Below are 13,967 nucleotides of genomic sequence, written 5' to 3' on the forward strand. Positions count from 1 at the left end.
GAGCAACCTGATGTAGTGTGAGGTGTCCCTGCCCATGGCAAGGGGGTTGGAACTAGATGATCCTTGGGGTCCCTTCCAACTCTGACAATTCTGTGATAAGAAATGGGAGTTGATACAGAGGAAGGAGGACATCCTGGGAGGCAACTGGATCCCATGCATGTTTGGAGCTAAGCTGCATGCTCAGCAGAGGAAATCCACAGGAGAGTAGGATCTGCTGGGAAGGGATACAGCAAAGAGATAGGCAGATACATCCCAGTGCCAGTGAAGTGACTTGGCAACCAGCCACCACCCATAATTGAGGTCAGTGGGTGCCTCCAGATTCTGAGATCTGACACTCAATCCCTTCTGCTTCACCTGCACCATATTTACATTACTTGGTATCAAAGATCATGAGGAGTCACTCTATGAGGTACTTTGAGAAATGGCTTTACACAATGGCACAGGACAGTGTAAGTACCTCAGCTATCCTGATGCACATAGAACGTTGAATACTTCTGCTTCATAGCCCTAGCAGGAAGATCCTTCACACCTTCAGCCACAGAGACATACTTGCCAAAATGCTTCTGGCTTCTTAGGAGGCTACATCTTATTGAAAATCAGGGTGAAGTAGACTTCCTAGTTTCAAGGGAGCCTTTGAGAAAGAGATTCAGGCTTTTAGGTTTTGCACTGTGGTAGATCTCACCCCACCTAAGCCTGACTATGTAAAAGCTATCATACTCGCAAGACATTTACAGTCCTTCTGCAGCCATGAAAGGATGATGTCCAGATGTGCATTTATTTCCATCCAAGTGGGACAGGCAGGAGGAATCTCCCCATGAAGGACCTATTTCTTTCCCCTGCCTAAAGGGAGTCAAGGATGAAGGGCACCTAGCTGACTGCTTCACTAGTCCTCACTTTAAATGTAGCAACTGGAGATAACTTGCCTGGGAACACATCAGAAGAAAACAATCCCAAGACGGAAAAATTGATCTCTGTCCAGGGAACGTGGGCAATTCAGTCTGAACTCAAGCAAAACTTGCTGCATTTTCATTAAGTGTTGTATTCATTGTCAGGGGAGAGAATTCATGGGGCCTGAAACCTAGCAGGAGCCACAAAAAGTTCCTCATTTTATTAATCCATTATGGAATTACTGGAAGCACGATCTCCTAATCAAGGATGTGTCCTTACATGTTGAAAGCAGGTAGATTATTTGCCCTCAGATTGAGTTTTAGAGGTTTATCTAATAATGACAGCTATAAATTGAAAAGAAAAAAAAAAATTATGGCAAGTGTCTCAGTGACAGAGAGCCTCACATGTGGAAGGGTGAGCAATAAATCAGGTGGGCAGTGGAATATTAAATTGCTAATTTGAAGAGCTATTGCTGCCTTTTCTTTCTTTTTTTTTTTTTTCTTTAATACCTCCTAATATAAAAAGGTGAAAGAAAAATCTCAGCCACTTCTTTCTTCCTCTTCTCTTCCTTCTCTAATTCCTCATAAATTGAAGTGCATTATTTGTTTGAAGAAAAAAAGCTGTAAGGGCATTAAATTTAACCACAAGATAGCAAAATAAATAAATAAATAAATAAATTTAGACAATAAAATTAAGCCTGCACCCAGCTTGCTGGAGATGACAGATTAAATGTATTTGATGATTATAGAGTAGGTTCCCTGTGTCCTACATCTCACAGTTATGCTCTTTACCAGGACAGTCTAATACCAAAGTGTCTGCAGACATGATTGCAAGTGTACTGTGCAGCCAGTCACACTGCAGTGACCTAAATTACAGACTACAGCCAGAGTAAATGTGAAACTGCACTGAAGGAATAATAAAAGTCACAGAGAGGGGAAAAATTGTAACACTGAACTACATATGAGAAGGGAGTGAAAACTCTGCAGCTATTCCGTGCCTACCAACACCTTCATTAGTTATGCGACGTGACTTACTTTACTACATTTTCCCTGGCAACATGGCAATGCCTCCCTCCTCCTAAGGGCTTATCATGAAATATTTATGGCAAGTTTTGTTTGTTTGTGCAAATCACAGCAGTGGCACAATTCGAGCCTCCACCCAAGCCCTCCCCAGCATTTATCTTTTTTATTCGACATGATCAGCCTGAGCTGCGCAAGTTTCCACATCCTCACGTGAAAGGATTCTCTCTCTCTCTTGAATACAGGCACTTTCCCCATGCTTACAGCACACTGAAATTCCTGACCTTTTCCCTTCTTGTTCTCCATGCAAATTGTATCCTAGGCTGCATCAAGAGGAGTGTGGCCAGCAAGTCAAGTCAAGAAAGAGGATCCTGTCCCTTTGCTCTGCTGAGACCCCACCTTGAATACTGTGTCTGGTTCTGGTGTCCCCAGCATACGAAGGACACAGAGCTGTTGGAGTGAGTCTAGAGGAGGGCCACAAAGATGATCCAAGGTCTGGAGCACCTCTGCTAGGAGGATAGGCTGGTGCTGAGTAATTTCTGGGTCTTCCCAGGTGCCTGCCCACAGCATCAGTGGTAATGGTGACAAAACTGCCATCAGGCAAGTTGAATTTGATACTGGCTTTGGATATATTTGTATATATGTTGTTTTATTGTTATTCTTTTTATCAAGGCTGTTTCACTTTTCTAAACTATGCCTTTCTCCCTTATTCTCTTTTTCTTCCCCTTTAAGAAGGGAGAGATTAATAAAGAGCATTTGTCATTTGTCTACTGGCCAGCCCAGCCCCAACTCTCCTCAGAGGTACAGACATTATAGCCACAGGAAAACATCGTGGAGGTCACAATGTTCTGCCATGCCTTTTCTTAACGTTTCTTCTCACAACCTCCACTCTATCCAGACCCCTGCTGTCCCACTAAACCAAGCTGTAACAAGCACAATATATAAAGTATGGCTCTGACAGAGCACACAGGGGAGAAAATGCAGCCCCATGCTCACTCAGAGTGTTGGGTAATTGAGGAACCCTTCCAACCCAGGCAGCAGCGACTCATGAATCTGCATTAACATGCAGCAGGCTTGTGGAGGACTCTTAACCATGGATAACACATTTATAAATGGTGACTTTTGTAAGAATGAGTCAGAAAAGACAGAAAGGAGATTTAGGCAGTGAATGAGATGGATAGAAGTGATGTTATAATCCTGGTTACTCTGAGTCAACTCAATCAACCCATAACACATCACTGATAAAATTCACATCACGAGAACTACCCAAATGTTATATACAATAATGAAAGTCACAGGAGCTAAGACAGACACCTTTACTTCATAGAAGTGGGGAAGATACTTACACTTACAGGTTGACTTTTTGGCACATCATAAACACCTTCCTTCTTTTGGCTGGTAGGAACCTGCAACGTGAAATGAAAACTAAGGTCAAAACTAAGGTCATTATTCAAACCGATTTGATGAAAGAATGACATCAGTAACTGATATTTATGTACAGGGTAGTCATTTAATACTAATGGAATCAAGGAAAGTTGCTTTTTCACCCAAGTAGCACTATTAATGGAGAAGATACTGAAGAAACAGAACATCTATCTGACTTTTGAAGTCCTAAAGCTCAGTAGGGTTCAGAAAGGAGATTTTCATTCCCAGTTAATTTCAGTTGCATTAAGTCCAGATGCATTTGGATCTCCTTCTTACTTAAATGGTTTTATTTCCCATTTTACTTAGGGGCTGGAAGATGCACATGGAAGTCACGATCAGGTCAGTATGTCATCTTCCTCCATGGCAGAGATCCAGAGCAGAGCTACTGATCTGAGGGAAAGAGAGACGTTTGGCCTATGGCGTCAGTTTACTTCCTTCCAATTCATTTACTAATCTAAGTCAAGTAAAGTCACAACATGTACCAGTGCAGTGATGGGGCCCTGCAGCTGGTCTACATGATGTTTGGCTCCAAAGCTGCAATTTTACTCAGGAATTATCAGCCTGTCAGAATCTGACACAGCCAGACACCTAAAAAACTTTGGGCAGGTCTTTAGCTAAGTCACCAGCCATGATTTACACCTTGTGCATTTATAAGCTGCTGACAGAAATTCAACTGCTTTGTTATGCTGGGCTTTGCTTGCCCAAGGACTGCTGCTTTACACTTTCCTAATTTGTGATTATGCTTTTCTTCCTCCCTAGAAGCACTGAACTCCTCCCGTGAATGACACAAGCAAAACAGAGCAGGAAAAACAGGCTGTAAACTGGCATGAATACTCCAAGTGCTACCTTTCCACTTTAAAATGGCATTCAGCATAAGAAGGTTACGTGGCAGACACTAATGAAGCCTCACAGGGCAATAAAAAAAATCATATTGCAGGTATGACAGAAGTATCACTTTTTTGCTTTCTGAGACAAGAGTGGGACTGGTTTAGGGGAAGCTGAAGGAATGTTACTTATTCATTGAGATGTGCTATTCATAGATGAATAGCTTGAGTTGGAAGGGACCTTAAAGATCATCCAGTTCCAACCCCCCACCAACTAGTTCTAGTCCCATGGGCAGGGACACCTTCCAATAGACCAGGCTGCTCAAGGCATCATCCAGCCTGGTCTCAAACACTTCCAGCAATGGGGCATCTACGACCTTTCAGGGCAACCCATTCCTGTGTCTCAGCACCCTCACAGTAAAGAACTTCTTGTGTCTTATTCTGTACAAAATATCAAAAACTCTCCCTATGGTTCAAACATTCTCTTGCCCATGTTTTAAAGCCAATGTCTTCATGGGAAGGCACAAATGTTTAACTTGCTGCACACTGCAGAAGTTTGTCAAGAGCATGAGCACAGAAACAGAATGAGCATTTTTAAAGGCCTCTTCTGTTCCTATCCCAAGTATGACTTTGCTTGCCTTCATTTCCTCAAGGCCACCTCCACTAAAACCATCTCTCACATTAGATATGTGAAACTGCTAATAGTGGAACAATTCCATTTCATGGAAATAACAGCCTGGAAAGAGAGAGAGCTTGAAATGACAGTGCAAGAGCAAGAATGGTCTACTTAGTAAGTCACTGGAAAGTTCAGTCTTAGACTCATAAAGGCTGGATCCTCAAGTCCAACCATCAAGTAGTCTTTGTAGGAGGGTAAGTGTGGTAAGGTAAACCATTTAAAAACTTTCACCAGGGTGCATTTTTCTTTTCTCTCTCAAAAATTTCCCCTTCAGTCATTCTCATCTTCATCCTTCCAACCTTTCCATGAAGTCAACTAAATTTGCACGCTCCTATCCACAGCTTACTGTGGAATGAGCATTTCCCTGCATTTGCAAGCTCCTCTTTTTTAAGTCCAGATTATAGTGCCACTTGAGAAAAGCTCCTGAATTCTACTATTGAGACAGAGAAACTTTTCTGAACAACATTCTCCACTCCCAACTCCATAACACCTCTCTCCTTGCTGCTTTTCCTTGCCATGTATCACTATTCCTTTTTGCACTGCTGCTTAGACTGCGGGGTCTGCAAGGGATTTCTCCTGTTCTTCCTTAGATTAGCAGTATCAGCACAGAGCTATGATTGCTGCTGACAGCTCTGTCTGTGACAGGCTGGGAACCATTGAGATGTGCTTGCATCTTACAGCAAACCAGGCATCACGATTCAGAATCTCCCATCTCAGATTGTCAGCTCCTTGTGGGGCAGCCCTTGCCTCTCCACACAGACCAGTGCTGCTCCATACACAATGCAAACCCATCTAACCAAATCACAGCCTCACCTCACTGAAACAGGCAGGGACAGAGATGCTATTAAGGAACCTGACACTAGGTGAGAGGATTGGTACACACTCAGTGATCAAGTCCTTGCCTAACTAACATGTTAGAGTAACTCACATAGACAATATTAAAAGAGCAGACAGACACAGACAGTCCTTGGAGTAATATATCAAAGAAAGGCGACAGACAGAGAGAGAATGCTTAAAAAGAAAATTGTGACCTCTACTATGTTATAAAGAAATAGAAATTGTCACTTCTGGCACATATCTTCCATCTCCAGTTACCCACTGGGTAGAAATCTTTTCCACTAAGGGGGAAGTCAGCGTTCTGAATATAAGCAAGCTGTTGGTTAAAATATCAGAGCAACGCCAGAAGAAAGATTTAGTGAGGCTGAAGCCAGAAAGCATGAGGTTACTGAGCTAATGCATGCTTACCAAAGTGTAGAAAGTGGAAGGCTTTGTAGTAAATAATAGAAGCTAGAACTCATTTGCATCAAACTAAAAAAACCCAACAAAACACCACAAGCAAAAACAAAAACTCTCAGAGAAAGAGACAAGCAAACCAAAACAAACCAGAAAATTTCTTTTCTAATTTTATGTGTAATAGTAGCCTGGAAGGCTCTGAGATCATCAAGGTCTTAAAAGAGAAACAATTCTGCCAATGCAAGATGTGAGCTGTGGGAACCCAGATTAACAGAAACACTTCATCGTACCCAGACACCGTTCAAGGAAGCCTTGAGCAATTCTCTGAAGGCTTACAGGACAGGAACAGCAATACCTTGAGATGAAGCAGCACATCACTATCTTGCTCATCTTCTATTTCCATTTTAAGTAAAAGAAACTGTCCAAATGTGGCTCCTGTTCTTTAGGCCATTCCTGAGAACATTCCTAATTCTTCCCTACCCACCAAAATTTGCTCTGAGATCTCCAAACACCAGGACTGATGACACCACTTTCCCTGTCTGCGCTCTACAACATTACCGAAAGCTCCACACTTTGATAAACAGCAACTAGGCCTGGTATATTTGCTTCTAGCAGAAAACTGACTCCTAGAGCAGTATTATTTTTAACAGATTGCTTTCCTGGAAAGAGGCAAACTTTCAGCACTATGTGGGAGAAAATATTCAACCTTAGGCACGCTCTCACCTTGAGAGCTTTGCGTGGTTGGATCTAGAGATGCAGAAAGAGGCATGAATTCTGGTGTGTGTGCTGAGGGTGCCAGGAAATCAACAGAGAGGTTACAGGAATCTCAATTTACTGCTGATACGATGGGGTCTACAAGAGAATTATTTTCTCATGTGTAACTTGCCTTTCCCTTTCCCACTCAGATTCCTTTGATTTCAGCTTACAGCTACTCCATCCTTTCATTTTTTTCTATTATTTTCCTACCTTTATCCTTTCATTTTTTCTGTCATTTTCCTACCTTTTCTCATTACTTACAAAGAATAGTTTTCCTTTTTTTTCTTTTTTTCCTTTCTAGCCTTGCTCCTATCGATCTTAAAAAGCTTTTCCTATCAGATCAGCTCCTAGTACAGTGAGGTGAAATGCTTAATCACTGCTTGAGTCTGCTTCCCCTCCATATGAAATGATTTCCTCAAATCACAGTAAGTGATACAAAATGACTTGCATTATATTCTAATAAACCCTAATAAACCACAGAATCACAGAAGGAATTAGGTTGGAAGGGGCCTTAGAGAGCCTCTACTCCAACCTCCCCACCATGGGCAGGGACACCTCTCAACTAGACTCAGCTGCTCAAGGCCTCATCCAGCCAAGCCTTCAACACCCACAGGCAGGAGGCAGCCACAACCTCCCTGGGCAGCTTATTCCAGAGTCTCACCATCCTCCTACTGAAGAACTTCTTCCTAAGATCCAGTCTAAACCTACTCATCTTCAGCGTCAAACCATTCCCCCTTGTCCTGTCTCTAGACAGCCTTATGAAAAGTCCCTCTCCAAACTTCCTGTAGGATCCCTTCAAGTATTGAAAGGCAGCGCTAAGGTCCCCCATGGAGTCTTCGCTTCTCCAGGCTGAACAACCCCAGCTCCTTCAGCCTATTCTCACAGCAGAGGCATTCCAGCCATTAGATAATCTTTGTGGCCCTTGAGGATAAGCTGAACAACAAAAGATTATTTTGTATTGCTCTCAAAGCCATTTTGTGTCTGTGTGAAGAACACAGGCTCTGGCTCTAACACAGCAAATGCGCTCTGAAAATACCTTCCCCAGCCTGGGGGATATCCACTGAGAGCTTTTAGGTTCTGCCCAGTTATTTCTTTGGTTAGGTAGAAAAGAGCAGAACCATCAAAATATCTTTCTAAGGATTGCTCGGATGGGCTGCCCTTTGAATAGGGGCAAAGAGTTTCCAGAAGATTAACAGGAATCCACAGTTTGTCACCTTCTGTGGTCTGCTCTAAAGTTTAAGACCCTTCATAAGTTATGACAATCAACTTTGCAGACGCTGAAATGACAAACAGCAAAAATCACAGCGGGACCGGGGCAGATTACTCACGTTGTGTCAGCAGAATGGAATGGCAGGCATTGGTGGTGTGATGAATGAAAACTAATCCAAGCCAACTAGAGATGAAATGTGCTTGGCTAAATGCTTGCAACAGTTGCGATGAAAACCCCGAAGTTAGCGATTTTTATACCTGATAAATGTTTTCTTCCATTTCAGGCTCACGGATTGGCTCATGTCCAGCCTCAAACACAATGTACTATGACACCAGCCGCCAGAGAGGAAAAGTCAAAGATGAAAGAGAAGGGAAAAAGGCCATTTGGAATTCCAAGTGAAAAAAAAAACAAAAAACAAAAATAATATATAAAACAACATAGGCAGGCATTAAGGAAACAAGTTCAAAGTACAGGCTGGCAGCAGGGCAAGTGGGTTGCTGGAGAGCACAGAGTAAGGCTGTTTCATATTTCATAAACCAGCAATGAATAGCCCTAAATCTCCTCTAATGATCATTAGAGCAACTTCCTAATTCTTTCTTGCTAGGAGACCGCCTGTGGCCCAGTGTTAATTTTCTGAAGTCCATGTGAGTTTTGCCTCTTTTACATAATGGCAATTATTTCCACATGTATTTATTATCTATGAATTAAAAAAGAAACACCAAAACCCACCAAAACCAAAAGACAAAACCCCTAAATCTAAACTGAGGAAATATGTTGGTGCTCATGTAACAGTCCACACAGCAAAAGGCTGTCAGAACACTTTTCCTTTTCAGGTGCTTTCCTTTACTAGGAAGAGCACAAAGTAAAACTCCTGACACTATAAAACCCGAATTAGCAATTTAGGGGCATCCTAATTCTTATCATCTTTCTTGCTGCACCTTAGGCACTGTTCAGTGTTCACTAATGATTGAATCTGTTTCTTTCAGCATGCCTCCCACTGACATGCCTAAGTGGAAGAACACAAAATCTCCAGGGGGAAGGGAAAAAAAAAACCCCAAACCAAAACACACCAAAAAGCCCAACAGGTAAGCTCTCATGTGTTTTGTTTCAGCACAAAAACACAAGAATGAAATTACATCTCTTTCTTCTTCACACTCAGCGTGGTATTGGACATGAATATATTGACATATTTCTGATAATCATCTTTCCTCCCAGACGTTTCGCTTGGATTGAAACAAGACTTAAATTTCAGCTCTGTTATTAAATCACAGCACAAAAGCCAGCAAGGGAGTGTGTTATAACACCACTTCCACTGCTGTGTTTTTAAACAAATATTCAAGCCTCTGAATTACATTCTGGCCCCACAGAAAAGAAACCAAAATGTCAATTCATTACTGTGAGAACAAGATGGCAACTTGCTTATTCTCCAAGTAACTCCCTTCTCCAGTTAGGTTTTGTATTTAAAAATGGTAACAAATCTCATCTGGGATCTTAAACTCTGGACTCACAAAAGGCACATTTTAGGAAATATTTGTGATATATTAAATATCTCTCTACTCCAACTGAAATATTCTACCTTATACAGATATATTGTGCTATTACTTGCAGCTTAAACTCTGCCTATGCTACTTTCTGTAGGAAACACGCAAGTTTCTCAGAAGACCTATCTCAGTAAATATCAAAACATCTTGGTAAAGGTTTTAGCTCTGTTTGAAGGCAGCACATAACTAGTTATTTCTGAAACTCCAAGGCCATACAGCTTCAGAAATTACCTGGTATACAGGATCTTCTACATCTTCTTCCAAAATTGTCTACAGCAAAGTAAGAGGACAGGCAGTAAAAGCAAAGAACATAAACAGCAGAGATAAAAGAACTGTATTCAGAAATTAAAGGACAGCAAAGAAATAAGCAAAACAGGCAGGTAAGTATATAGTTTTCTTTCTTTAGCACACAGATAAAGTCACATCATTGTACAAAGTAACTTTACTCAAGTTTCATCCCAGGTTACCAATCTGCACCTTGTTTGAGTCAACTACATTCAGAATTATACTGCAGCTGCCCTGACTATCAGACACTGTTAGAAACCTGACTTACAACACACTGACCTTCAGTAAAGTCTCCCTTCTGAATGAGAAGAAACACTACATGGGAAATGAATAGACCATTTCTAGTTGCCAAACATTCATCATATCCCAAGTGATAGCTTCCATCACTGTTTAAACCTACTTCTGAGCTCACCACGGCTGTGAGGTTCGTATCTGCCCATCCAAAGCTAGCACTGTTCAAACCCATTGATGTTAAGAAAAGCTGAGGATGCTCAGTGCCTCTCTGCAGCAGCTCTGGGGGATACTTCAAACCATGTTGCTCTGGGCAGAAGACTAAGCTGATGTGTGTACCTGGTATACCGCCTGTTCACACTGCTTGTCCTTTTGTGCCTTTTTTTCCATTTCTTCCCTTTGTTTCAGTTCATAGATGAGCTGAAACAGGTCTCTCAAGTCCAGAATTACAGGTTCAGCCTATGGAAGCAAAAAACAAGGAAAGTTTCTACATGGAAGAACACACCCCCCCTTACCTCATCCTGCTGATAAGAATAGCTATAGACTCTCCACAACTGGAGAGATCTTCAAACACAATTAATTTCTACCTTAGCATCCAGGCTTAGGTTAATTTCTATTGAGCTAACTATATTTGCAAATGACTGATAATTATAATTAGGAATATAGAAGGCATTATGAATATAAAAAGCATATATGTGACTGTAAAGGCACCTTTTAAAGTGGTTTCTCATGCAATGGGATGACATCAGACTACATGCAAAATAGCTACTCGGTATCGATGAGTTTCTGTTTAAATGTGTGTAGAAAGAGAGCTGAAATTATCTGTATCCAGTCTAGTTCGAAAGGAAAACAAGAGCAAATTATTAAAAACTATATAATGGAAAGTGGAAGTAGTGAAATACATTTCATTTTTAACAAGTTCCTTCTATTTTTCCTGCAGAAAAATATTTGGGGGTGCTAGTGGATGAGTAGCTGGATGTGAGACAACAGTGTGAGCTTGCAGCCCAGAAAGCCAGTGGCATCCTGGGCTGCATCAAAAGCAGCATGGCCAACAGGTCGAGAGGTGATTCTGCCACTTTGCTCAGCTCTGGTGAGACCTCACCTGGAGTGCTGTGTCCAGCTCTGGGGCCTTCAACACAGGAAGGACATGGACCTGATGGACCAGGTCCAGAGGAGAGCCATGAAAGTGATGAGGGGGGTGGAGCACCTCAGCTATGGGGACAGGCTTAGGGAGCTGGGGGTGTTCAGCCTGGAAAAGAGAATGCTCCAGGGAGACCTAATGGCAGCCTTCCAGTACCTGAAGGGGGCCTACAAGAAGGCTGCAGAGAGACTGTTTGCAAAGGACTGCAGTGACAGAATGAGGGGAAATGGTTTGAAATTACAGAAGAACAGATTTAGATTGTATGTTAGGAACAAGTTCTCCACCATGAGGGGGGTGGAGCACTGGAACAGGTTGCCCAGAGATGCAGTTGAGGCCCCATTCCTGGAGATATTCAAGGTCCGCCTGGACATCATTCTGAGCAAACTGATCTCATGCAGGGGCATTGGACTAGATGACTTTTGGAGGTCACTTCCAACTCAAACTGTTTGATGATTCTAAGTTGGTTTTATTAACCTGCCATTTAAGAACACCTCGGCAGCCACTCGTGACAAGACTAGGAAAATAATAAGCACTACCAGATTGGCCTCTTGAACAGCTTCTTATGAACACAGATTTTCTGCTGAGTTACTCTGTAGAAAATGACAGTGATTTGATACTTACTGCCTGGGCTGTTTTTATTGCCACAAATCTATGATTCCCCTCTTTTCCACACACGTATCCAAACGCTCGATGGTCTGTGATATCTTTCGCGATGTATGAAATCTCGTGAACTGCATGGTGGTGCTGGAGTAGCTAGTAAAAAAAAACAAAACCAAGCAACACAGTAAGAAAAAGCCATCAAAACATTCCAGGTAAAAAGCAGAATAATTCCTCTTTCATCAAGGCTTTCCCTGGATCTCAATACACCCCTAGAATTAAACCAAACAACCAGGAATACTTCCACTCTTTAAGCCCTTTCTGTTCAACATCTAGCCAAGCTTGACTTGCTTCAATAATTTAACTAAAAGCTGCAAGTGAAGGTTTTTCTGGGTATGCTTTGGTGGGATGTGATTCAATAGAGAATACTATGTTGCCTAGTTGCGACCTAAATAAAGAATCAATATATTTGGGTACAAGAAAGAAGCAGCAGCAGCTACCTTTAGCTTCCCACAGGGAGGTTCTGAGGACAGACCAATCTGAAGGGGCTGCAGACCTGGAGCTCATAGAATCACAGAATCACCAAGGCTGGAAGAGACCTCAAAGATCATCAAGTCCAACCTGTCACCACAGACCTCATGACTACTAAACCATGGCACCGAGTGCCACGTCCAATCCCCTCTTGAACACCTCCAGGGATGGTGACTCCACCACCTCCCTGGGCAGCACATTCCAATGGCCAATGACTCTCTCAGTGAAGAACTTTCTCCTCACCTCGAGCCTAAACTTCCCCTGGCACAGCTTGAGACTCTGTCCTCTTGTTCTGTCAGTAGTTGCCTGGCAGAAGAGACCAACCCCTTCCTGGCTACAGCCACCTTTCAGGTAGTTGTAGAGGGCAATGAGGTCACCCCTGAGACTCCTCTTCTCCAGGCTAAACAACCCCAGCTCCCTCAGCCTCTCCTCGTAGGGCTTATGCTTGAGGCCACTCACCAACCTCGTTGCCCTCAGATACCTCTCTGCAACAACCAGCATCGACCAGCAACTGAAATTTCATTTAAAGCAGTATCAAACCCCCAAAAGTTTACTTTCCCCAGAAAATGAATGGAAATACAATTATTCAACTTCAAATCAATGCCAAAGTTCATATTTTATTTTAAATTCCAGTGTGAATAATTGCAGTAATAAAAAGAAACGATTTTGTTTTCAACGTGTGAGTAAAACCCTACCCAGAGCAAGGACATGAACCTGAGACTCCTATAACCACCATCATAAAAATGCTCAGAGGCAGAGAACCCCTCTGCTGTGAGGACAGGCTGAGAAAGATGGGGCTGTTTGACCTGGAGAAGAGAAGACTCTGGGGAGACCTTCTTGGGGCCTTTCAGTACTTACAGGGGGCTTAGAAGAAAGATGAGGATGGACTTTTTAGCAGGGCCTATTATGACAGGGTAAGGGGTGGAAGGAGATTCAGAAGAGATATAAGGAAGCAATTTTTTGCACTGAGGGTGGTGAAACACTATCCCAGGTTGCCCAGAGAGGTGGTAGATGCCCCAGCCCTGGAAACATTCCAGGTCAGGTTGTCTGGGGCTCTGAGCAACTTGATGTAGTTGAAGATGTCCTACTGCAGAGGGGAAATTGGACTAGATGACCTTTAGAGGTCCCTTCCAGCCCAAAGCGTTCTATGAATCTATATCATGGAGTGCTAAAATCTTCCTTGCTTTGGCCAAAATAGTCTTTTATTACCAGATTAATACTCACATATTTCTACTTAAAATAATGTCCTTGAAAAGTTTCTCTCAAACAATCAATTTCTACCTTCTGATATGCTGACTTGTTCTTATATCATCTAGGGATAAAGCTATTTCTGAGAGCAGGCAAAGGCTGACAAAGAATTCTTTTGAGGGCCAGGTTCCTGCTGCTTTTGAGAAAAGCACATTTTGAAACCCAGCATGGTAGCCAGGCAATCTCTAAACAACCAGTTATTTTTGGAGTTAAAACAAAAAAGAAAAGGCAAACCAAACACTTTAACATTCAAAAGCAGAGAGGGGGTGTGTGTGTGTTTAGAAGTAAAAAGGCTGAAAGTGTATGCAGGGCAAATGACAAGTGATGAGACCTCTGCAGAACACAGCCTGAAATTCAAAAGG

General features: G+C 42.3%; 1 protein-coding gene across 14 annotated transcripts in view; it reads right to left on the reverse strand.

The window, feature by feature from the left end:
* The window catches only part of DAB1 (DAB adaptor protein 1), a 539,237-nt gene that overhangs the window by 33,351 nt on the left and 491,919 nt on the right, over positions 1 to 13,967 (reverse strand). For 9 of the 14 annotated variants that reach the window (XM_068140690.1, XM_068140688.1, XM_068140689.1 and 6 more), the window contains 5 exons: positions 11,851 to 11,982; positions 10,428 to 10,547; positions 9,804 to 9,842; positions 8,289 to 8,354; positions 3,254 to 3,313 (listed from right to left, as the gene is read on the reverse strand). In XM_068140690.1, the coding sequence (XP_067996791.1) occupies positions 3,254 to 3,313; positions 8,289 to 8,354; positions 9,804 to 9,842; positions 10,428 to 10,547; positions 11,851 to 11,982 (417 nt within the window). The remainder of the gene's footprint in view (positions 1 to 3,253; positions 3,314 to 8,288; positions 8,355 to 9,803; positions 9,843 to 10,427; positions 10,548 to 11,850; positions 11,983 to 13,967) is intronic. The other 5 variants (XM_068140700.1, XM_068140701.1, XM_068140698.1 and 2 more) reach the window with 3 other exon arrangements.

The sequence above is a fragment of the Melanerpes formicivorus genome, unplaced genomic scaffold (assembly GCF_026170545.1).
Source record: "Melanerpes formicivorus ecotype bairdi unplaced genomic scaffold, bMelFor1.0.p_v2 SCAF_7, whole genome shotgun sequence".
In the NCBI taxonomy this organism is placed as follows: domain Eukaryota; kingdom Metazoa; phylum Chordata; class Aves; order Piciformes; family Picidae; genus Melanerpes; species Melanerpes formicivorus.